Raw genomic sequence first — 27,190 nt, 5'->3', positions numbered from 1 at the left:
GTCAGTCTCCACAAAAGCTCTATTGTATCATTCTTTTTATTAGTAAAACCATCAGTGGTTCCTCTTATTTGCAAAGCAAGGTGGTCTCCCCAACCCGGTCTTATGACAAGTCGTAATAATAATAATACGATATGGCAAAATCATAAGAAATAGTACATGTTGGCTCATACAAAAACATATGACTTTTACTCCAATAGAGAAAAATAATCAAACTAATGAACAACCTCATTACAATTTTTCCTATATTAAACCCCTAACCTAAACCCAAATATAAGCATCAAATATAACCCCTTATCCAAACCCTAGACCTAACCTCGATTGCAGAAAGGTGCCCCAAGTTGTTCCTGGCAGGCTACTAAGTTTATAGGCCAGTAGCGAAGCCAGAAACATTTGGCTGGGTGGGCAAAGAGAAAATATCAATTGCATGAGATCTGTAAACTGTTATTTATTTATATATATATATATATATTTTTTTTTTTTTTTTTTTGGTTATCTACTTTAAGCATAGGCGTCATTTATGGGCAGGATAGGTGGGACATGTTCCTTATACTTTTTGCCTTTGCCAATTTTGTCCCCACCACTTTTTGAAATAGCTTTCATCAGGCAAGTGTCTAATGCAGAAGAAACATCTCCAGTTCTTGAGCAGAAGTTTCTATTTTGATCGTGTATGTTATTATAATTGGTGATCCAGCACTGAAGTTTGATGTATGGATCAAGTTATCCAATTAATTATGTGAAATATTTATTGGAGCTTTTGAATTGGTCATCAAGAATGACAATTTTTAAAACGTTAAGATTATTTGACATTATCCCCACATAACCTAATTAATACGCATACCCCAAGGCACCTTTGTACAATGAGCAAAGTGAAAAGTGATTGAAGCTTCCTAACATTCTACCTGAGGGTGAAAGTGAGTAAATGATTACATAGTTTTCCTTTTTGGGTATACGTTCCATATGATCAGCTTATATTCTTGCTATTCAATACTTTCTTTTATGTCTATTGGGACATTAGGATTATTGATACGATTCCTTGTGTGATTTATGCATGCATGTGCATGTGCGGGTGGGTGTTCTTATACAAAATTTCCATTTAAGGGACACGTTTTCAAACCGATGAGAGAGAATGACAAGTCCAAGAATAAGTCTACCTAAACTGCAACTGCAATATTTATTCTAGTAGGCATGAAAAGCTAACATCAATATTTGTCTCAAAGTGTTGACTATACTGGGCATAAGCCCATTTATATAACCCATGAGTCAGCTTCTACTATTTCTTTTTCCACAAGATGTCATTCCAGACTATTCAGTAGTACTCTCTGATTTATAATGATATATAAAACAGGAAAAAAGTCAACACTAAAAAATTATAGACTGTGTTTTACTATACCTTCAAGACTTGAGCTAATTTTTTTACACATATCTATATTATTATCTTACTTATTAGTCAGGGTTCAACACTGAGGAGAGGCTGGTGGCCCATGGACGGTGTGAGAGATTTTGGGGACAGTTGACGTAACTGTCACTGTCAGGCCAGCTGTCACTGTGTTTTACGTTTGTTAACCATGTACATGCATTTTTATGCTTTGCAAATGTAAATATTTGGTTTTCTGTGATAACTTGTACATTGTTGTTGCAAGTTGTGTTGATTTAAATATGTAATCAAGGTAACTTTATCTAGCTGGCTAACAGGTTTAATACGAATTATGAGAGTGACTTCAGATACAATCTTAAAAGCATCAGTTAGAATGGGTCGAAAGTAACCTAGTTTCCATCCACTTTTCACGCTATGTTGTTACTGACAAAGTGAAAATGCGTAAAAAAAAAGTTTGGGAAATTTGCCATCTTCTGCCTGTTTCCATTCAAATGGCCTTTTATCGATAAAAATAGTGTGCGTGATGATGTCATGCCTTAAAAAAACACTGTCGCATAATTTTGGTTTATCGCAAAAGAAATCTGCCCTTAGGCCGTTTCCATACAGAAATGTGTGTTTATCGCTAATTGTGTACCTTTTGCCTCACAGATGTCCCTACTTTTTTTTCCTCCAAAGTTTTGGTAAAATGGGGAGAATATTGAGACAATTCATTGAAATTAGCCAGCTTACTGTAAATTTCACAAATAAAAGCAATCAGAAGAGGAGGAATTGCAATCAAAAGGGAGCAGTTGCCCTTCTGACAGGACTGTAATACTGGTCCTGATGTTGCACCTTTCGCAGGTTACCATCGGTTCTGACCCGAAAGCAAATCATCATGGCCCTGTTCAAGCTGGCAACCTGCACCAAGTAGTGGGGAAACTTTCAGTCTTAGTATAAGGATCATCCATCGATGTATATATGCTTTGTGCACAGCTATTAAAGAAAAACTGATGCGGTGTAATATCAGGGTTTACATATATGATATATTCCTGATATTCAACAGGCTATTTTGAACAATCATCTACTGTAATCTAAAGCATCGCCATCACAACTGTATTATTTCCTGCATATTTTTCAGCAACTTTTAGGACCAACTGAACTTGACTGTCATCTAAATTAATTTTAGCGTCATAATGCAATGTACATTTTCTGAAGAAGCTCAGCAAACGCGATCAGAGGTAAAGAGGGTTAGATTTAAAATTAGATTGAAGTGAACTCAGCATTGGACAAATAGTTCTGATAGTTTATACTCTTGAAACAAGTCTAGAACATTCTGAGAATGTCATTCAGCTGACTTGTTTTGTCTACAGAACAAGGTACGGGTCATTTTAATTTGTGTAAGAAAAGGCATATACAGTATAGATCTAACAATATTATTTTTTTTTCATTTGGTAATTAATTCTTTTATTTAATGGTTTATTAATTTGGTAATTTATTTAATTTAATACAGGGGATTTTGCCATCATTTTTTAAAAAGCTAAACAATAATTTAATAGAACTGTGCTATATGTTAGTGTTCCTAAAAAGCACACTGATGCTTTTCTTCTAGCATTGTGTATTTATATTTAATTTAAAACATCTTTGTGCACAGAAATTATATATTTTTTTGCATTATGGGCTACTTCCATGACTGCCGTCTATTATTTTGAATGGTGTGTAAAAGCAACTTTAATAAATAAACGGATGGATTAAATTAATCACAAACAGTGGCCATTAATATGTTCTCTGTGCACTTGTTGATGTGCATGATATGAGATATTTGTGTTGGCACTCCTGGAAGTGTCATGTTTGCAGCATCGGATCTATATGCCGTTAAGATAAATCCATAATCACGTACAATAAATTGGATTTCAAGGATGTATACCTTGTCGTCATGATTATCACAGGCTAATGACTGGGGTAAATTCTGTCATGTGACACTACATATTTGCGTTAATGCCAAACTTTTTGTTCTCGACAAAAGTGTTTCCAAACCAGTTTCTCGTGACATCTGAAATATCGACATAGAGTTTATGCACTAGAGTTAAACGGAAAAATATTATGCTGACACTTGTGAAAATTTTGCGATAATTTGCATTTCCATCAGCTTTATTTTGATGCGCTAAAACATTTTTCGCAAAAAAACCTTGGATGGAAACGTAGTTTATGATAAACAAATCAGTAATGTATTGCACCTTATGTCATACCCCTAGCCCTAACCTAACCCTAACCAAACCAGCAAAGGTTTGTTTATATATTTAAAACTGTCATAAAATTACACTGTAAATTACATCATAACATTTAATGAAAACTATAATTTTTACATATACTGTATAAAAATATGTTGCTAAAAACAACAAAACAAAACTAAACTAAACTTACTCTCTAAAAAAAAAAACAGCCCAGCAGAAAAAAAAAATCCTTATTGTTTAGCCTTATTATTTATATATTATTATCAATTGTAATTGTGTTAAAGGAATAATCAGGTTCAATAAGTTAAGCTCAATCGACAGCATTTGTGGCACAATGTTAATTACCACAAAAATTAATTTTGACTCATCCCTCCTTTTCTTTAAAAAATAGCAAAATTTGAGGTAACAGTGAGGCATTTACAATGGAAGTGAATGGGGCTAATCTGTAAACGTTAAAATACTCACTGTTTCAAAAGTATAACCACAAGACATAAACAATATGCATGTTAACATGATTTTAGTGTGATATAATCACTTGCTAACCTTTTATGTCTAGTTATATCCAATTTTACAACTTTGTTGCCATGACGACGTAACGCCGTAACCGTTAAAACCCTAAAACGACTGTAAAAATGACGATTTAAACTTTATAGCTCACATAACACATTAGTTTTAACAGAAGAATTAATGTAAGTGCTTTTATAAAATTATAAGCTTTACATTTCTGTGTTTAAACTCTCCAAAAATTGGCTCTATTCACTTGCATTCTAAGTGCCTCACTTTAACCTCAATTTCTGATTTTTTAAAGAAAAGGAGAGACGAATCAAAATTATTTTTGTGGTAATCAACATTATGCCACAAATGCTGTCAATAGAGCTTAACTTGTATTGAACCTGGAATATTCCTTTAATATTTTTTCATGACAAAAATAAGGTGTTTCCGTTTTCATATAATTGTTATAATACCATTTTTAAATAATAATTTTTATAATGTAACATATAAATATTATATATTAATAACTTGTTTTAGTGTTTTGTTAATTACTATTTAGTACTTTTTAGTATAATAATAATACTAGTATTAGTTAATAAGTTAACATTACTAGCATAAATAAGAATACTATTATTTAATATTATTATTTTTATTATTATTATTATCTTAATCATAACTGAGGCAATGGGGTCAACAGCAGAGGCTAATTTTTTATTTATTTTTATAACTGCTGATCTAATGAAACTAGCAGTAAAATATTTAGACTATCTGCTTTTGCCTCAAAAACAATCATGTAAATTTCACTCTGGCACCTATAGAAGCTCTTCCTGTAACTAACCCAGAGCTGCAGGTTCTAGCAGGTCTTCTTCAGATTAACCCTTATATACAATCTTTTTTTGGTACTCCACATATTACCTTCCATATGAAAGATAAAACAATACAAGTTTCTAATAGTAAAAACTAGTGCTGTCAGTCGATTAAAAGTTTTAAATGCAAATTAATCACATCATTTTTTGTAGTTCATCGCAATTAATCACAGATGTTAAAAGTGCTGAAATTTGACTATATATACATCTTTGCTTGTCAAAATTAATTTATTTCCATTTTAGGAAAGAAAACAAAACAATATGTAGGAATATAATGCTTATTAACATTTTCCAAACAAAGCCTTCCACAGTATAAAGATAGAAATATACTAAAATCACAATTTCAAGTAACATTAAACGTTTCTTAAAGTCTAAGTGAGAGTTTGACTAATTAAAAGAACTAGTCCCCCCATAGGTTGCATATTTATTGCAATGGGCATTAAATCCCTTAAACTCTCATCCTCCACAATATTCATTTGCCGTTAGACTGTGGCTGTCTACAGCAATCGTGAAGCTGCATTCATAATTCGCGTCAAAGCTGCAACGCCAGTGTTGTGCACCGCTTTGAACTCACCATGAAAAGCGCATGCAAACAAAAACATCTCATTCTGTGTTTTCGTGATAGTTAGGATTTTGTGTTCTTCTGTGGTAATTAAAACGTGCCTTACATAGGCTGAAAAATACTTGATATCTATCACAAGTCCAATCTGGGCTTGTTTTGTACATCAAATGTTCAAAGGTCCATTCTCCATCATTTTATCACTGACAGGGAAGCGCTATCAGAGATTCTTTTATTTACTGAGATAACAACTCCACAGCTCTATCATAGGAGAGAGCGTAACATTCAACTAGCGTGGGACTGCCTTATTACGGTATTTTATGCTAAGCTTGTAGGCTCTACTTGGTAGAAGGGCTCTGGTGCTGTGGCGTATGCGTCAGTGTAATGACTCCGGGCAGACACATTACAAAGGTTCCACCCTTAACACCAGTGTTTATGCTGTATTAACGGTAAATACGTTAATCGCGATGAAGAAAAATTAACGTGTTAAACGTTTTAAATTAATAGCATGCGTCAACGCAATAATTCTGACAGCTCTAGTAAAAACTTACCTGTAGATCAGAAAACTGGATATTCCAAAAATAATGAGTGCTAGTCCAGACCCCACTGCTACTATTCCAAGCACAGGAAGGTGATCTGGAAAATTAAAGTAAAATCCATTACTGAACAGCTTCTGCACCTGTTCTGAAGGAAAAATGAACAAAACTAGTTGCAAATTAATATTATTTGAATTTCATGGATGGAATAAAGGCAGTAAGCTTGGTTATTGTACTTATTATAAAATACAGTTGTAATGTTTTCCTGCTGAACATTTGGTACATTAGATGGAATCATGGTCAGAAATTAGCCAGGGCTCAGGACGACAAAAATTCCACCCAACGTGATAGAAATGCCCCATATATTTCAAATGTGTGTGCCTTGATAAATTCCTCTGTTGTTTTATCAGTTATCAGCATTTAATATACACTATATTGCCAAAAGTATTCGCTCATCTGCCTTTAGACGCATATGAACTTAAGTGACATCCCGTTCTTAATCCATAGGGTTTAATATGACGTCGGCCCACCCTTTGCAGCTATAACAGCTTCAACTCTTCTGGGAAGGCTTTCCACAAGGTTTAGGAGTGTGTTTATGGGAATTTTTGACCATTCTTCCAGAAGCGCATTTGTGAGGTCAGACACTGATGTTGAACGAGAAGGCCTGGCTCGCAGTCTTCGCTCTAATTCATCACAAAGGTGCTCTATCGGGTTGAGGTCAGGACTCTGTGCAGGCCAGTCAAGTTCTTCCACACCAAACTCGCTCATCCATGTCTTTATGGACCTTGCTTTGTGCACTGGTGCGCAGTCATGTTGGAACAGGAAGGGGCCATCCCCAAACTGTTCCCACAAAGTTGGGAGCATGGAATTGTCCAAAATCTCTTGGTATGCTGAAGCATTCAGAGTTCCTTTCACTGGAACTAAGAGGCCAAGCCCAGCTCCTGAAAAACAACCCCACACCATAATCCCCCCTCCACCAAACTTCACAGCTGGCACAATGCAGTCAGACAAGTACCGTTCTCCTGGCAACTGCCAAACCCAGACTCGTCCATCAGATTGCCAGATGAAGAAGCATGATTCGTCACTCCAGAGAATGCATTTCCACTGCTCTAGAATCCAGTGGTGGTGTGCTTTACACCACTGCATCCGATGCTTTGCATTGCACTTGGTGATGTATGGCTTGGATGCAGCTGCTCGGCCATGGAAACCCATTCCATGAAGCTCTCTACGCACTGTTCTTGAGCTAATCTGAAGGCCACATGAACTTTGGAGGTCTGTAGCGATTGACTCTGCAGAAAGTTGGGGACCTCTGCGCACTATGCGCCTCAGCATCCGCTGACCCCGCTTTGTCATTTTACGTGGCCTACCACTTCGTGGCTGAGTTGCTGTCATTCCCAATCGCTTCCACTTTGTTATAATACCACTGACAGTTGACTGTGGAATATTTAGTAGCGAGGAAATTTCACGACTGGACTTGTTGCACAGGTGGCATCCTATCACAGTACCACGCTGGAATTCACTGAGCTCCTGAGAGTGGCCCATTCTTTCACAAATGTTTGTAGAAGCAGTCTGCATGCCTAGGTGCTTCATTTTATACACCTGTGGCCATGGAAGTGATTGGAACATCTGAATTCAATTATTTGGATGGGTGAGCGAATACTTTTGGCAATATAGTGTATTTCACAGTAGTCTGTTCTAGGCCTTTGCTGTTCTATCTCGTTATTTGTTTACTATGGGTTTAATGCCTCCACAGACACAGTAGTGACCTGTAGCTGTCAGAAATTAGTATTCACTGTCTCTGAGGCCAATGTTGTTAAATATGGAGCTAATATGAAGTGGATTTTTCATAAAAAAATCAAAATCAAAAATCAACTCAGCACTGAAAACACTGAACATGAAGAAAACTTTCACAACATCTCCAAAACATTAAACAGAAATATAATAAATAACACAAAATCTACTGTGACAGAATACAGCACTGAGCAAACTAACAAAGAGACCAGCCAATTTAAAATGTATTATTGCAGAGTGTTTATTGTGTTATCTTGTGCTTGATATCTTGTGCTTTTTTCAGCTTTTATAAGTAACAGCCATAATTGTTTGGAATGAGAATTAGTTATAATTAATTAATTAATTTGAAGCATATGAAATAAACAAATGCTTAGAAAAAAATTTATAGTAAAGGTAAAAAAAAAAAAAAAAAATGCCCCTGGAAATCAATTATTGACCCTTAATGGAAAAGTTATTTCTGTCACTAGATGGAACTTCCAAATGAAAAATAAAAAAAAAACAATAAATTAAATTTTTAAGGTTACACTAATAAGAAAGAAACATCCCTACCTTCCTTGCATGGTGAGAATCCACATGGTGGGTAGTCCAGAGGTGGGAAACCCTTGGGCCATTGAATCCTCTCTGTTGGTGACCACAAGATTTCTTTACTGGTCCCATTGTAGTTACCAACAATCTGTAGTAAGAAATACTCATAAGCATATTTGATTTAAGGGTAAAATATATCAGATCAGATATCCAACAACATACTACACATAATAAAGAAGGATCCTGATCATCCAAAGCCTGCCAGTCAGGAACAGTTTGTGAGATTGACAGCTAGATTCTGTTTTATTTTTATCTATGCTCTCTGATGAGAAATATTCAGTAATATTAATGAGATGATGTTTTTCTGCAGATGATTCACCATGCGAGTATATGCAATTGACTTTAACTTTCTAAGCAGATGAATAGAAAGTCTGCATTTATTGGTGTCATATGGGGTATCTATGGCAACAATGCGTGGTATAACTCAGTCACTTTGTTACCAGCAAGGCAACCATTATTTTCTTTCTATTTTTGCAATAAACCTCTCTCTCTGATTCCCTGTCACATGGGGCTCGCCGAAATAAGGAGTACTTCGTGAACATAAACAATTGTAAAAGAGTGATTTAGGTGTGATTCATGAAGTAACTTTAACTTGTGAATGTGTGTAATTGTGTATTTATCACCACGAGGCTTGCCAACATAAGGAATTAATGGCCTCACGCTGACAGAGGCTAATGTGCACTCTGTCTCTCACCTACTGGCCAGCGGTTATTTAAATGAAGGTTATGCCTAAAAAAAATCACAGGAAAAATCAGCTCGTGTGACGCCGGCATAGGGAACCTCGAAACTACAGCAATATTGTAAATACTCAGAAGTCATGAATAACCACTATCAATCAATCAATCAATCAATCAACCACTAAAATTATTCGGACCTCCCAACGCTGTATGAGAGAGAGATTCTAACTGAGTTTAGTTTGATTCTTGCCTCAGTCTGTTAAGTCGCAAAATGCAATGAAATTGAATGGTGACTGAGGCTAACATTCTGCCTAACATCTCCTTTTGTGTTCCATGCAGGAAAGAAAGTCATACAGGTTTCGAACAATATGAGGGTGAGTAAATGACAGTGTGTTCGAGATTTGGATGAACTGTCCCTTTTTACGTTTTTAATTTAGTTACTCCCCAACACTATTTCAATGTAACACTACCGCCCAAGGCGTCTGCCTTTATATCAACATCATTAACTGCATTCGTCAAAATGCCAGACAACTGCATAAACACAGCAAGCAACTGATGAAATCATAGACACTACTAAGGGTTTGTCACTATTAGGGTAGACAGTTGTAACACTGTGAATTTTTCCCTTCTCATGCAAGTTCTAACTCTCACTATTAGTGTGCACCTTCACATACAGCAGCATTCTCTCTCTGTGTGAGAAATTTAAAGGATGTAGTCCACACTTTGATGCGAAGTCATTAGAGGACATTTTTTATTTTTTGGCATAAGAAACATGATAGCAAATGCTCCTTTTTTTATTTTATTTTTTTTTAGCTTTTATTCAGTCAGAAAGCTTACATAAGTAAGCCAGACAGATAACTGGATTGATTAATTAATTGGTTGAAAGCCTACATAGGGAGAGATAGACAGACAGACAGATAGAGATAGACAGATGACAGACAGACAGACAGACAGACAGATAGATAGATAGATAGATAGATAGAATTATGCAGGGGAAATGGTTTTTTAAAGTAAATATGGTGTTTGCATGTGTGTGCAAGTTAGGCAAACAAAGAGACTATTTCCAGCTGATGTGTTAGAATTGATACATATAAGAGCATCAGGGCATAAAATGTGTCAGTATATTGCGCTTAATGCCTTATTTAGCACATTACAACGTCTTGGTTACTGATGTAACCTCTGTTCCATGATGGAGGGAACGAGACGTTGTGTCGATGTAGTGACACTAGGGGTTCGATCTTGAGAGCCCCAATCACCTTTGCTTAAAATAGAAAAGGCCAATGAAAATTGGCGAGTGGAATTTGAATGCCACTCTCTGCCCTGGACATACGGGTATAAAAGGAGATGGGGTGCATCACTTATTCAGATTTATGCTGAGGAGCCGATAGAGAGTCCCGGCCATGTCAGCGGCCGGTTCAGCACCTAGGCAGGAGGGACACAGATGTTACATCAGTAATCAAGACGATCCCTGTCTGTCACTCATTCGACGTTGTGTCGATGTAGTGACACTAGGGGTTTCTATAGGAAATGCCGCAGGTGCTGAACCATGTCACAAGGAATGGAAGAGTGGACACGGGCAAGCTGCTGCGTGCCTCGCAGCGAGCGCTCAATCATGTTATGACCTTCCAGCAAGTTAGGTAAGGCATCTCCCTAGTCCCGATAAGGGGGGAGAGGGCACTTACCCAAGTAGGCTACCAGCGGTGCCTTTCTTAATTTGCTGTTAAATAATCTCCCGCCGAGCATTTTCTATAATAGCGCTGGGAAGTGCTCTTCCCTCTCCAGGAAGGAGAGCATTGCGGACACCACATCCTGCCGGAGAGAGGTTAACATGTGGAGCATACCTCACATGGACTTACCAAAGGGGAAGTACACAAATGGAATGATACCACAGGAGGACTCTATCTACACTGCAGCACAGTGGCCAAGATCTCCTCGCGCCTTTGAGGAACCTGTTGATCAAGTCACGCTGTCGTGAGAGATTGCCGTCCAGTGTATCATGGCGAGCTGCTATGGCAGCCATGTACACTTTCAGGGTAGAGGGAGACAGCCGTCTCTCCAGCCCTTCCAAAGAATAGACAGCACAGACCCAACGGCGCATCTCGGTGGGTCTTCCCCACGGGAAGAACACCAGTTAGTGAAAAGACGCCACTTCAAGGCATACAGCTGCCTCATAGAGGGGGCCCTGGCCTGAGTGATCGTGTCTACCACCACTGGTAGACCTAGCAGGTCTTCCGTGTCCCATCCAGGAGACAGACGTGGAGATTCCAGAGGTCCAGCCTTGCCCCTGAGTGAAAAGGTCCTGCCTCAGGGGAATGCACCAGGGAGGTGCTACTGTCAGGAGCATCAGATCCGAGAACCAAGACCGGTCGGGCCAGTACGGTGCAACGAACAGGACTTGCTGCTCGTCCTCCCTGACTTTGCACAGAGTCTGTGCAATGAGGATCATAGGAGGAAATGCATACTTGCGTAGCCCCCGAGGCCAGCTGTGCGCCAAGTACCACAGGAGGCAGTGAGAGGAGTCTTGGGAGGTGAACAGGTCTACCTGTGCCTCCCCAAATCTCTCCCAAATCAGCTGGACTACGTGGGGGTGGAGTCTCCACTCCCCGCAGAGCGTTACCTGCCGTGAGAGCACGTCCGCTGCACGGTTGTGGGTGCCCGGAAGGTGAGTGGCTCGCAGAGACTTCAAGGTCTGCTGACTCCAAAGGAGGCAGCGGGCGAGTTGTGACATGCAATGCGAGCGTACGCCGCCTTGATGGTTTATGTACGGTACAGTCACTGTGTTGTCGGTTTGGACCAACATATGCTTGCCCTGAATCAACGGCCGGAGCCTCCTCAGGGCCAGTGATACTGCCAGTAACTCTAAGCAGTTTATGTGCCAATGGAGTCGGGGCCCCGTCCCGAGCCCCAGTACTGCCTGCCCGTTACACACGGCGCCCCAGCCTGAGTTCGAGGCGTCCATCATAACCACTATGCACCTTGAGACCTGCTCTAGGGGAACACCTGCCCATAGAAACGGCAGATCTGACCAAGGGCTGAAAGTCTGACGGCACTGTGGCGTGATGGTCACACACCGGGAGCCGTGGCACCATGCCCACCTCGGGACACAAGTCTGTAGCCAGTGCTGAAGCGGTCTCATATGCATCAACCCAAGGGGGAGAACTGCCGCCGAGGATGCCATATGCCCCAGAAGCCTCTGAAATTGTTTCACTTGCGCCGCTACCTTCTGCCTGAAGGTCTTCAGGCAGGTCAGTACTGACTGGGAACGTTCAGTCGTAAGATGTGCCCTGAGAGCGACCGAGTCCAACTCCATACCGAATAAAGAGATGCACAGGGGAGAGCTTGCTCTTCTCCCAGTTGACCTGAAGCCCGAGTCGGTCGAGGTGCTGAAGCACAAGATCCCTGTGTGCACACAATAGATCTCGTGAGTGAGCTAGGATTAGCCAGTCGTCGAGATAATTGAGAATGCGTATGCCCTTCTCCCTTAGCGGGGTCAGGGCAGCCTCTGCGACCTTGGTAAAGATGCGAGGGGACAGGGACAGACAGAAGGGGAGGACCTTGTACTGGTATGCTCATCCCTCGAAAGCAAACTGAAGAAAGGGTCTGTGTTGAGGAAGGATCGATACGTGAAAGTACTGACGCCAGGATACACTTCTGTGTTAACATCCTGAATGGAAGCATGTGTAAGGCATTGTTCAGGGCACGCAGGTCCAAGATTGGGCACGACCCTCCCCCTCTCTTGGGCACGATAAAATAAGGGCTGTATAAGCCCTTGCGCAACTCGGTTATGGGGACGGGCTCTATTGCTCCCTTCACCAGAAGGGTGGCAACTTCCGCCCGAAGGACAGAGGCCCCCTCGCCCTGCACCGTAGTGGAGAGGATGCCACTGAACCGGTGCGGGCATCTGGCGAACTGGATCGCATAGCCGAGGCGAATCGTCCTGATGAGCCACCGTGATGGGCTGGAGAGCTCTAACCAGGCCTCCAGTCTCCGTGACAGTGGCACCAGGGGGACGACTGGACTTACCGTGCCTGGGCAGGGTGGTTCGCGGCAAGGCAGAGCAGGCGCCCCACCTGGAACACAGCCCAGGAGGGACGTGCTGCTCTGCAAGCCCGCAATGGTGGCCGGTGACTGGGGTGGGCGAACGGCCCCAGAGACCAGCACACTTAACTGTTTGCCGAGGGAACGGGAAGTACTCGCTTTCACCTGATTGACCGGAAAGACTTCCAGCGCCTGGCCGTTGCGAGTGCGCTGGCCCAGGGAATGAGGAAACTGCTCTTTTATTGACCATGGCGATGGTGGGGCTGGAGAGATGTCCCGGGCCAGACCGGTCAGGAGCGGTCGCCTCATCCCTGGGCGGGCCATGTCACGACCACCTCGAAGCCCGTCTGGGGTTCTTGGGGGCCGGCTGACGGGCAGGTGGAGGTGACTTCCCGCAGGAGGATCTTTTACTCTGAGGCTGGCGTGCGGGCTCCGATGGTACAGGAGCCGGGGCCGGCACCGCAGGGGAACAGCTCTGGCGAGAAGCAGACGGGGTGCGGGACCTCGGTGGCCTGAAGGCAGCCTGGTCTCGCCGCGGCAGGATGTGTTTAATTGCCTCGGTCTGCTTTTCTCGATGGTGTCGCCAAAAAGCCCCCCTTGGGAGCTGGGCGCATCAAGAAAGCGGACCTTCTCGGCGTTACGCATCTCTGCAAGGTTGAGCCACAGGTGCTCTTGGACCACAAGTGTGGACATCGTCCGCCCCAGGGCGCGTGCCGTGAACTTCGTCGCATGTAAGGCAAGGTCGGTCGCAGTGCGCAGTTCCTGCATCAGCCCTGGGTCGGTCCTACCCTCGTGCAGGTCTTTTAGCGCCTTGGCCTGCTGGACCTGCAGGATGGCCATGGCATGCAGGGCAGAAGCCTTGTAAGCCTTCATCATTAAAGAGGAAGAGAACTTACAGGCCTTGGAAGGGAGCCTTGGTCGGTTGCGCCAGGCATAAATGCACCGTTACGGCGCCCTCTTCCTGGGGAAGCTCGACATATCCCTTAGCTGCTCCGCCATCGAGGGTAGTCAGAGTGGACGAGCCCGCGAAGCGTGTACGGGCAGTAATAGGTGCCTTCCACGACTTCGTTAGCTCCTCGTGCACTCCTGGGTAGAAAGGCACCGGGGCGGGGCGCAGCCGTGAGTTGTGCTCCGAGCCCAGAAACCAATCATCCAGCCGCGAATGATCAGGGCAGGGTGGAGGGTTCCACTTCAGCCCAATGTTCGCAGCCGCCCGGGCAAGCACGGCTGCTATCTCAGCGTCCGCCTCATCCTGTACTCTACCACCCGTGGGCGGAAGCTCAGAAGATTCGTCCGCTTCCGATAGCAGAAGCCCACCCTCCGATGCCACGACCGAAAGCCGCAAAAGACTCATTAAACCCGCCCTAAGGCAGACCGCCTGCGTCGCTCAACAGCTCGTTCAGAACGAGACAGAACGAGCGTGCTGGGGGATGGGAGGTCCACGGGGGCTGAGCTGGTGGAAACACTCCCATGTCCACATCCAGATCACCCGCGTTGCTTGCTGATCCGGCCGGCTGAGCATCAGTCCAGGATGGACCGGGTTGGGGAGCAGCCGTGGTGGCTCCTTGCTTCATGAAGAAGGAAGTGAGCTGCGACCGCAATGTTCTCATGGGCAGGTTCTCGCAATGAGAACATAACCCTTCCACAAAAGCCGCCTCGGCATGCTGGCGCCACAGACACTCAAGGCAGATTATATGGGTATCCGGAGGGGAGAGTTAACGGCCACATCCAGTAACGCAAACGCGGAAGGACATCTTTAAAAAGATGCCAAGCTTTTGCGTGAGCTCTTTTAGAAGGAAATATACTCTTTCTAATATACTCTTTTAGCACCTGCAGACTCAGGCTGCCAAAGCGCCCAGGGGAAACACAGCACTCAACCGTGTGAAGGTGACCGCTGATATGCGGCGTAAGAATCCAGCAGCGTAGCAAAGAGTGAGAGGACGAACACATATGTATTCGGCTCCGAAGAAAAAATCTGAATGAGTGATGCACGCCATCTCCTTTTATACCTGTATGTCTGGGGCGGATAGTGGCATGCAAATTCCACTTGCCAATTTTCATTGGCCTTTTCTATTTTAAGCAAAGGTGATTGGGGCTCTCAAGATCGAACCCCTAATGTCACTACATCGACACAACGTCGAATGAGTGACAGACAGGGAATGAGTGTTACAGCTGTTCCGGGATAGTGTTACAGATAGTGTTACAACAGTACCCGGCATGGGGACAGTTGTAACAAATGTGCTCCTTGTCTTCACATATTAATTTTGGAAAATAGGAACAATGCATTTAGACATTTTTTTGTTAGACAGATAAAGGCATGTTTATTCTGGTTAGTGTTTGTGCAGTATTGCATTAAGTTTTATAACTGTAATCGGTCTACACTATTTATGCATGAAAAAGAGTCCATCTGTTGTCTGTTCATGAGGTAAATGAATTTGTTGACACTCAACTTACTGCATACTGTCCAGTTTTCAGGTTAGTCATTCCCCAAAGGCTGAAGTCCGTGTATCTGGCGTTGTTCCAGTCTGTGCTAACAAGGCCAGTCACCCCTGAGATGAACAAACATCAGCAGGGATCAAATAAACAGTTCAATCTGAGAATTGCTTTCAAAGCTATAAAATAAAAAGATCAGATATTGCTTCCTTTTTGTTAGCCAAGAATAATTTTTGAGGCCTAGAGGAAATTTATATTGCTCAGTAGTTGCTATTTTATAGTGCAGGACACTTACTGGAGTTTTCAGTTTTGTATGTTGTTATGGCCTGATAATCTTGCCCTTCCCCAAAGTTTGCATCTAATCCACACACTGCAGAAAAATCTTTTTCTTACTCAATAGTTTAGGCTTGTCTTCCATTAAAAATATCTAAACATCCTTAAAGCAAGATATATTTAGCTGAGAAGCAAAGAGTACATAAGATATCAAGTCTTGTTTTTAGAGAAATCTAACACATTTCTATGAGGTTTATACTTAAAATAAGAAAAAAACTATTTACCAATGGGGTACAAAAAATAAACGTGTTTTCCTTTCTCTTGTTTTAAGCATAAGCCACCTCGCTAAATCTTATTCGATTTCTCAGAAAACATAGTTTAATATCTTAAGTCATTTTGCTTCTCAAGTATGTTTAGATACCTCAACTGGAAAACAAGACAAAATACAGACTAAGAAAATTATTTTTTGTAGCACATCCAGAGAAAAAAATGGCATGTCAACGTCATTAAAGCTAAAATGTTATTGGTTCTCAAATATGCGGTATCCAAATGTGACACCATTTTTTTATTCTGGACGCAAATGCAAGCGTTGGGGAGAGAGCAAGATCATACACATCTATCATATGGCTTCAGAAGACATGAAATATAGTGCACGAGTCATATGGACTACTTTTTAGGGATGGTCCAATACATTTTTTTTTTATTTTTGCAGAATGAGTACAAGTACCGATACTCCCTTTTCAGTACTCGCTGATACTGATATCTTTTTTTTATTATTTTTTTTTTTACATTTTCTAAATTCCATATCAACAGTTTATTTAAATGTTATCATCAAAATGGTGTCTACATAAATTAATTCATTAAAACTTCAGTCAAATGAAAATGAAACAATCACTTACAGTATTGTTCAACATGATATTGTATTATTTTTATCAAATGTGCTATCAAAAGTGCTTTTATACAGAACCTTACAGAATTATTTTTGTCAAATCAGGTGCTGCATAACAGAGCATCACAGTTATCACAATTATCATTGTCTTATTAGTAATAAAAGAAGTAGTAGTATTTCAGTGAATATTACACAACTATACAGTAGTGATATATTTCTGTCTTACTTTTTTTCCATTTAAATTGAGCTTTTATTTTGGAGTGAACCCCTTTCCGTTTCTGTGTGTTTTTTAGAGGTAGCTTCTCACCTCTGGAAAAGCAGGTTGCTATGTGACCCAATGTGATTATTAAAGGCTGATATTTAATGAAATACCTGGTCTGTATGTGCCTCACGCTACAAAGTGAATTAGCGCTCTGCTTGCTGTAATCTGCTACAAACAATGCGCACAATGCTCATGATGGTGTTTTCCGTGTATGAGCCCAGGAGCTCTAAAAGGAATGAGCAGCCGCTGTCGGCAGACACATTTGTAAGTGCTCACGTTTGAAACACGCAGCACATGCAAACTATATATTTATCTCATTTACCTCATTTATCTCAGCCTTTGCAGTTTAATAATCACACTAGTACATAACATGATTGTAATTTGTGCGCTGAATGTTTACAGAATGACATTCGTACGTCAGATGTATCGGTTTTTGTCGGTGCATTTTACGAACACAAGTACATGAGTAAATGAGCATGGTATCAGACCCATTTCAGATACTAGTATCGGTATCGGGACACCCCTACTACTTTTATCATAATTTTATGTTCTTATTGGAGCTTGATAGTCGGGATCACTATGAACTTTTGTTGTATGGCAACATATTTTTGGGTGAACTATCCCTTTAAAGCAGTGTTTTTCAAACTGGTGGGCCGCAGAAAAATTAAAAAATTATTAATTATTAGTGCTAATCCGTGTATCATTCGTTCATTCCATATTCAATTAAGAATCCAAAATCGGGGGTTCTGGGTAGCTCAGCGAGTATTGACAATGATTACCACCCCTGGAGTCGTGTGTTCGAATCCAGGGCGTGCTGAGTGACTCCAGCCAGGTCTCCTAAGCAACCAAATTGGCCCAGTTGCTAGGGAGGGTAGAGTCACATGGGGTAACCTCCTCATGGTCGCTATAATGTGTGGTTCTCACTCTCGGTGGGGCACGTGGTGAGTTGTGCATGGATGCCGCAGAGAATAGCGTGAAGCCTCCACACTGTCTCCGCAGTAACGCGCTCAACAAGCCTGATGGATTGACGGTCTCAGGTAACTGAGAATTTGTCCTCTGCCACCCGGATTGAGGCGAGTCACTACGCCACCACGAGGACTTAGAGAGCATTGGGAATTCCAAAAAAGAAAAATGAAAAACTATTTATTTCATTAATCATTTATAAAACCAATATTAAAAAACAAATAACGACTTGTTTTTCGTACTTTCGATTTTATGCTCAAGTTAAAAATAGGAAATTGGAAAAATGGCCACGGGACACTGTGCATTTTGATCATTTGATTTTCCATCTAAAAAGAAACTAAAAGGCGAAAAATTTATTCGCACATGTGTGTGGCCCTGAAACGCCCCTTACTTCTAATTAGTCAAGGCTAATATAGGCTAATAGGCTACCCATATTTCCATTTAAAAACATGGGCATCAGAATGATCTAAGCTTGGCTCTTAAAATCATATAGGCTAGTCCTATCCACTGTTATGTAAATACTTACTGTCTTACATTAAATGTATTAATATCTTCCAATTTATTATTTGTAATTTACTGTTGTAGCTGTTATAATTCACAGCCATAAATGCAGCCTATAACTTTCATCTGTTTGCCTGGATGCAGCCGTTAGACTGTATATTTCCTTTCATTTTGTTCATAGCACTGCAATATATAAAATGACAATAAACCTGACTGAAGCAGCTCAGTGAACAGGTATTTGACTAAAATAACTGAGAATTGTTGTAATGTTTGTGTTTAGATAAAATGCAAGTATAGCCAGGGTCGGTGCACCAACATTTTTTGCGCTTTCTTTTTGTTCTTGTACTTTTTGCGCTTCATCATGCAGTAAACACTGATGCATATTAGCATATCATAACATTATTTATGTTATTACGCGCTATTTAGCATGACTCATTCCTAATCGATTTTGGATTCTACCAGGTAATGAATTTTTTTCCTGGGCAGACAGTAGCAGATATGAGAGGCGGAGGAGGCGAGGGAAGTTTTGAGCCGGTAGTCGCTCTGAGAAAACTACCCTAATGAAATTGTAGTGAGTGATACTTTTGTTACTCTCTACTGGTTTCTCATGTTAGACAAAGCACAAAACACCAATGCCAATTTAAAATGCTTATTTAAAACAATTATTGGGACAAAAGGCGTCTCTAGGTCCATCGGGATGTGGTACACGGCTTGTAAAATCATGACTGTCCCGGTTTTATCGGGATGTCGGCCACCCTAACTGCGAATGCCATACCCAACTGCTCTCCAGTGCAGTACGGACTAGACAACTGTACCCAGAACTGATCAGCTGCACTGTGTGGTAGCCCACCACTTTTAAGTTTATAGAACAGCTTTAGTGGCACGACTGAGTGGCATAACTGTAAGAAGACATTTGGCATACAGAGCGAGGGACTAACTTATAAACATCTACATACATTATGTAGCCTAATATTCATCTCTCTCGCTAATCATTCGCTTCAAGTGCCAATGATTGTCCCAATGCTGAGTCGAATGCAAGAGCATGCTGGCAAGAAGGCAAAGCCCCTTCATCAGTGACTAAATTCAATGAACATTTTACTGTTATGTATGTGTTGTATACATTGTGAGAGGTATAGCACAGCTGCAATAAACATGGCGCGTTTTGGAGAATAAATAATAAAGAATTGAATATTAACTGAGACGAATTCATCGAACAATTTAACAGCAGTGAACTGTCATTCTGTCTCATGGCATTGAGGAAGAATAGATGGTGCAGGTTGACCAATCAGAAGAAAGGGGCGTTTCAGGGCCACCCACATGTGCAAATTCATTTTTCACCTCTTTTAGTTTCTTTTTAGATGGAAAATCAAATTATCAAAATGCACAGTGTCCCGTGGCCATTTTTCCAATTTTCCAATCGAAAGTACGAAAAACAAGTTGTTTGTTTTTTTTTTTGTTTTTTTAATATTGTCTTTGTAAATGGTTAAATAAATAAGCCGTTCTTCATTTTTACGATTTTGGATTCTTAATTGAATATGGAATGAATGAATTATACATGGATTAGTGATTAAACAAAATTAAAATCACGATTAACTGCATAATTTTTCCAGTTAATCACGATTAATCGCAGATTTTGAAAGTGCTGAAATGTGACACTCTTTACAATTGAAATCAGAAGTTAAAGTACACCTTAGCCAAAACATTTAAACTCAGTTTTTCACAATTCCCCTGTCTTAGGTCAGTTAGGATCACTACTTTATTTTAAGAATGTGAAATGTCAGAATAATAGTAGAGAGAATGATTTATTTCAGCTTTTATTTCTTTCATCACATTCCCAGTGGGTCAGAAGTTTACATACACTTTGTTAGTATTTGGTAGCATTGCCTTTAAATTGTTTAACTTGGGTCAAATGTTTCGGGTAGCCTTCCACAAGCTTCTCACAATAAGTTGCTGGAATTTTGGCCCATTCCTCCAGACAGAACTGGTGTAACTAAGTCAGGTTTGTAGTCCTCCTTGCTCGCACACGCTTTTTCAGTTCTGCCCACAAACTTTCTATCAGCTTGAGATCAGGGCTTTGTCATGGCCACTCCAATACCTTGACTTTGTTGTACTTAAGCCATTTTGCCACAACTTTGGAGGTATGCCTGGGGTCATTGTCCATTTGGAAGACCCATTTGCGACCGAGCTTTAACTTCCTGACTATTGTCTTGAGATGTTGCTTCAATATATCAACATAATTTTCCTTCCTCATGATGCCATCTATTTTGTGATGTGTACCAGTCCCTCCTGCAGCAAAGCACCCCATAACATGATGCTGTCACACCCATGCTTCACGGTTGGGATTGTGTTCTTCGGCTTGCAAGCCTCACCCTTTTTCCTCTAAACATAACAATGGTCATTATAGCCAAATAGTTACATTTTTGTTTCATTAGACCAGATGACATTTCTCCAAAAAGAAAGATTATGCATATAATCAGGGACTGTCAATGATAAAACTATAGTGTGCATAAAAATGAGATATATTAGTAAAAATCTAACTGAAAATCTGCTAACTGATTACATTTCACTGCTATCCCACACACTAAGCTGCAACGTCACTGAACAGAGACATCAGTACATATATTGGTAGTTGGCCAATTTTGTCCCAAAAAGGGATTTGAGAACCACTGAACCAAAAAGTTTGAGAACCACTGCTTAAAAGTCCAGTGAGGTGCTGATTATTAAGAGAAAATACAGATAACTGCCCATCTCCGCTCCAACATTCTGCCTGGTTCCAGTGTGTGTTTGGCACAGAGTGTATAGTCTCCACCAGGGAGGGATCTCGGCAGATGGGCTGTGTATTAGAAACATATTTTCCATCCACACGCTGACTGGGACTCACTCTCAATCAAGCACTGTGACCTCTACACTCCCTAAGAGAGTGCGTTCACCAACATCAGCTTCAGATGTGCTCTTTCAAGTCTTCAGTTCACTTTAAAAACAATCTAAGTGAAGATGCCAAAACTCTCCAGTTTGACACGATTGCTAAATATGTGTCATCACTTCCTCAAATTGTGAAGGCTTTAAATGTTGCTCTGCAAAAAACATTGGTCTCACTTTATATTAGGTGTCTTTAACTACTATGCACTAACATTAAAATACATACAATACAATGTACTTATTGTGTAACTAAATGCTGTTCTGCATAATTCTCCATAGAATTCACATTTGCTGCTACTGAGGTTGAGGTACGGGTAGGGTTAGGGTTAGGGTTAAGATTAGGGTTAGGGTTTAGATAAGGATTTAGGTTAAGGGTTAGGGTAATGTTAGGTTTAGGGTTAAGATTAGGGTTAGGGTTTAGGGTAAGAGTTAGGTTAGCTTTAGGATTAAGGGTAAGGTTAGCAGTGTAACTGCAGATGTAATTAAATGTAGGTAGGGCTGCAACGAATGATTATTTTGATAATCAATTAATCTTCGATTATTTCTATGATTAATTGGATAAAAAATGAAATTTTATTCCCTGTATTTTATTAAAATATGATTTTTCAAAAAAATGATATGATAAAGGGCGTAAGGATTTGGTTTGATTTAATTATTAGTAGAAACAGTTCCTTTACTTGTAAAACTTAACAAAAAATGCTCATCATTAAAGAGTAAAATGATCCATTGGGCATGCAATGGGACAAAAAATCAGCCCAGCTGAGGGCAATAGTGACACGAGAATAGAAATGTTAATAATTCTGCCCGCTGAAAAATGCATAATTATGTTAGATACATATGCTTGTACATACATTTAAGTATTTTATTATTCTAGTTTTTAAAATAGTATTTTCACTGAGTATGTTTCTAAACTACTCTTTAAAAAAAAAAAATAATAATTTGTATGTTTATCCAGTATCTTTGCCATAGTATACATTTACTAGTGAAATCAATCATTACATGTGCACGCTCACTTGCTCGGTTAAGTTTAACGGACACTCGCTTGTGGTAAGAACAAACAGTTTTGCAAAATACTAGGTTGATTTTGAATTCGTAACGTTTACATTATAAAACAGAAAAAAGCAGTAAAATGTAAGTGATGCGCTGGAGAGAAACAACTCTCGTGCATCTAACAGCACACGCCCTCTTTCAGCGCACCTGAAGCAGCAACCGCTCCACATTAAACTGTATGCTTCTTATGATCTTCTCTGAAGTGTTTATAAAGTGCTCTCATGCGCTGGATAACTTGGATCCTGTTTTTTCCACTTCAACTTGTCTCCGCTGTATTTCAAACGAGTTTCATTATGCAACACATTTTTCACTTGCCTGTGATGTGACATCACTGACGGGGCTTCTCCTTGCTCGCCGCAAACGAATCAATAATGCAGTTCGTTGTCCATGATTTCCATTATCGATAATTATCGATTTTATCGATTAGTTGTTGCAGCCCTAATTGTAGGTACTTTAAATGTAAGTAAAATGCAACATCACATATGTACATAATAAGTACACTGTATCAAATGCTTAACTGTAGTTAAAGACACTTAATATAAAGTGGCTCCAAAAAATTTACTTGATTAGTATTTTGGTCTTGCTTTTCATTAAAAATATCTGAACATCCTTAAAACAAGATTACCTGAGAAGTAATACAGTGTTAGATAAAAAGACTTGTTTTCATGGAATACTGTATATCTTGAATTTATCTTGAGTCTTGAATATCTTGAATATCTAAGTTTATTTTTCTTCCCCACTGGCATTTTTTTCTTCTTCTTCTTTTAAGCAGAACCCTCAGTAAATTTTATTATATTTATGCTTGACACAAGAAAAAACTATTTGTCAGTATGATAAGGAAAATAAACAATTTTAAAAAACATTCTCTGAAAACAAATCTTACACAATTTTGCCTCTTAAGTAAATATATATTGTTTTATGTATGTATATAGATAAATAGATCACATTGATTCTTTTCATTGAAATCTGGAAATATGCATGTCGTTCCAAACCTGTATGACGTTCTTTCTTCTGTTACAGCACACAAGAACATTCTCAAATAATGCTAAAATTGTAATGAATTACAAAAGAATATAAAATAGACCTTCTCTGTTTCATTCTCTACCTTTAGACCCCACTACATATCTTTGCATTAGAAAACCATGCAGGACAGTACAGTGATTGCATTGAACGCACCCCAGATCCTGCGGTTCTCCATTCTTACAGTGATGTTGATGCCATCATTTTGAGACACACCGTCTGCTAATGCTTCGCTCAGGGCTTTTGCATATAGCACAAAACCATCATGAAAACAGCCAGCAATAAAATCCATCTGAGGAAACACAAAACAGCTTTAATACATGGAAACATCAAGTATTCTGCAGCTACATATCATTCTGTACAGACATAGGGGAGACTGGGGTAAGATTTGCCTATGTTTATTTAAAGGGATAGTTCACCCAAAAATGAAAATTCTCTCATCATTTTCTCACCCTCATGCCATCCCGCCATCCCAGATGTGTATGACTTTCTTACTTCTGCTGAACACAAAAGAAGATTTTTAGAAGAATATGTCATCACTGTATGTCCTCACAATGCAAGTAAATGGTGACCAAAATGTCGAAGCTCCAAAAAGCACATAAAGGCAGCATAAAAGTAATCTATAAGACTCCAGTGGTTAAATCAATACCTTCAGAAGCGATATGATGAGAAACAAATCGATATTTAAGTAATTTTTTTATATAAATTCTCCTCCCTGCCCAGCAGGTGGTGATATGCAGGAATAATGCAAATCACCAAAAACAAAAGAAGACGGTGAAAGTGAAAGTAGAGATTTAAAGCAAAAAAAGGACTTAATTATTTATCTATTTTTCACCCACACCTATCATATCACTTCTGAAGATATGGATTTAACCACTGGAGTCTTATGGATTACTTTTATGCTGCCTTTATGTGATTTTTGTACCTTGAAAGTTTTGGACCCTGTTGACTTGCATTGTATGGACCTATAGAGCTGAGATATATTTTTTTTAAATATTTGTGTTCTGCAGAAGAAAGAAAGTCATACACATGACATGAGGGTGAGTAAATGATGAGAGAATTTTCATTTTGGGGTGAACTATCCCTTTAAGATGTCCAATATGCAAAGACAACCAAGGTGATGTCTCATTTCAACTGATATTATAAGGGAGCACCTAAAAGTTAGGGCCATAGATATATGATGTCTTTAAATAAAACTGTCCATTGGTTCAACTTGCCCCACATTAGTCATGACAAGGTAAAGTAAAACAAACATAATTATGAATACTTTATAATAAATAATGTCATAATCCATTTTCCAGTTTAGAATCTTTTGAGATATATATATATATATAAAATATAAAAATATATAACAACCCACCCTTACACAAACTTTGCTACAGTAGCTCAAAGTCTAATGCCCATAAAGGTACTAATTATTTGTAAGGCTAATAATTATTTGTAATCCTTTATAAACATTTACAATGTATGAATAGTTCCAACTTTACATTGGGTACTGCAAAAATATGAACAAATAATTACTTAATGAATTGTAAAGATATATAAATAGTAAAAGCATGCATACATATTGTACCACAGCAAACAAACAGTAAATGTGTGGCTTTTACAGACTTTGGTTACTAATTAGCTGGACAGTAATGAATCTTTTGTAAACATGAATAGTGTGTGAAGTGGTGAAAAATATAAATAATTTATAAAAACATTTGTATATGAAAAAGTAAATATGCTCATTTTTTAATCATTTATGATAAAGTTTAATGATATTTGTAAGCCTTCAAATATACATTAACAAATGATTTGTTAATCATTATCTAACATTTGTTAAAATCATTAGTAACACTTTAGAAGAAGGCTTCGTTCATTAACATAAGTAAATGCATTAGGTATCATGAACAAACAATAAACAATATATATTTTTACAGAATTTGTTAATCTTTGTTAATGTTAGTTAATAAAAATACAATTGTTTATTGTTGATTCATGTTAGTTCATAGTGCATTAACTAATGTTAACAAACACAACTTTTGATTTTAAAAATGTACTAGTATATTTTTACTGCAAGTTTAATAAATGCAGTAAAATTATTGTTCATTGTTAATTCATGTTACCTAATGTAGTTAACTATTGTTAACAAATGGAACCTTATTGTAAAGTGTTACCATATAATTTGTATTTGTTAAAAAGTGCAAGGCCATAAAGGAATGAAAGTTTAAAGTTTAATAAATTTAATGTTAGTTAAATTAATTAGAAAACATAAACAAGTGCATTATATTATATTTCTAACTATTTGAAAAAACATTAACTAAAGATTTATTAAGCATTATATAATGTTTGTGACGATTTATTAATGAAAATTCTTATAAGATGTTATCAAAGAGCTATTACTGGATTTAACCATCAAACTAAGCTAATGTTTGTCCATTTGAGGCTGTCACTGTTCAACATTGCAATCATAAATGTTGCTGAGAAACACAGTCTTGCCTCCTCCTTGCATTTATCTTGCACAAATAAACATACAAATGTATCAAATCACCAGCATGTATGATATATGCTGTATATTCTTTGGTCACCCCTACTGCCTACACACTACGCACTAGGGCTGCAACTAACAATTATTTTTGATAATCGATTAATCTTCGATTATTTCTTCGATTAATCGATTAATCGGCTAAAAAATAAATTTTCTTTCCTGTATTTTATTAAAATATGATTTTTTAGATATTAGAAGATTTAGAAGATATTATTTTTTAACAGAAATTATAAAGGGTGTAAGGACTATGTAAGGATTTACATTACTGAATTCATGATTCTATACACTCTTGAACAAAGCCTGAATCATGAAAAGTTTGAATTTATTATTATTATTATTATTATTATAATTATTACTTTCAGTACATATGCAAAACCTTTCATTACTTGTAAAACTTTGTAGAACAAAAAGTATTGTTCATTAAAGAGTAAAATGATGCATTGGGGACAGAGTGGGACAAAAACATCAGCCCAGCAGAGGGCAATGGTGACACCAAAACAGAAATATTAATAATTCTGCCCAGCAGAAAAATTCATAATTATGTAAGATACAGTACATATGCTTGTACACTCTCACTGATTACATACATTTTAAGTATTTTAAATTAATATTGTAGATTTTAAAATGGTATTTTCACTGATTACATTTTTCTAAATTATTATTTTCAAAAATATGTATATGTTTATCCAGTAAAATAATGTTTTCCATAGTATAAATTTACTGGAGGAATCAGGCATTACATTTGGCATTATCAGGATGATCAAATATCAGGACCCTTGGCATTATTATACATTATATTCAGCATTATACACAGTTTAATATAGTACAATCATCTGTAAACGCAGTGCAGGTTCACTCTCGTGCTGAAGTCTCATTCCGGTGCTCATTGTATTACATGTGCTTGCATGATGAGAAACGATCTAAAACACTATAAACATGACACTTTCACCTCTGAGACGTCAGAGTAAAATCAATGAAAGCTGCACGATTGATTACATTGAAACTGAAAGCGTGGTAAAGGGAGTTTAATCAAAGTGATTGCGTTTCGTTTCTCCATTGCGATCCATTTAATTGTTGTGGATGCACGCACACGCTTGCTCAGTTAAGTTTAACGAAGTCTCGCATTTGGTAAAAACAAGCAGTTTGGCACAATACGCAGAAATATGTGCCCGATTTTGAATTCATAACATGTATACATTATAAAATAGAAAATAGCAGTGA

At 38.9% G+C, this 27,190-nt stretch overlaps 1 protein-coding gene across 1 annotated transcript in view; it reads right to left on the bottom strand.

Annotated features, from left to right (window-relative positions):
• Positions 1–27,190, bottom strand: part of LOC127424226 (atrial natriuretic peptide receptor 2-like) — a 120,120-nt gene that overhangs the window by 68,693 nt on the left and 24,237 nt on the right. The window contains exons 4-7 of the mRNA XM_051669218.1: positions 23,596–23,731; positions 15,584–15,678; positions 8,379–8,502; positions 6,054–6,138 (exon numbers count right to left, since the gene is read on the bottom strand). Coding sequence (XP_051525178.1) covers positions 6,054–6,138; positions 8,379–8,502; positions 15,584–15,678; positions 23,596–23,731 — 440 coding nt within the window. The remainder of the gene's footprint in view (positions 1–6,053; positions 6,139–8,378; positions 8,503–15,583; positions 15,679–23,595; positions 23,732–27,190) is intronic.

The sequence above is a fragment of the Myxocyprinus asiaticus genome, chromosome 3 (assembly GCF_019703515.2).
Source record: "Myxocyprinus asiaticus isolate MX2 ecotype Aquarium Trade chromosome 3, UBuf_Myxa_2, whole genome shotgun sequence".
In the NCBI taxonomy this organism is placed as follows: domain Eukaryota; kingdom Metazoa; phylum Chordata; class Actinopteri; order Cypriniformes; family Catostomidae; genus Myxocyprinus; species Myxocyprinus asiaticus.
The sequence above is the reverse complement of the archived record's forward strand: the minus strand, read 5'-3'. Positions and strand labels throughout refer to the sequence as shown.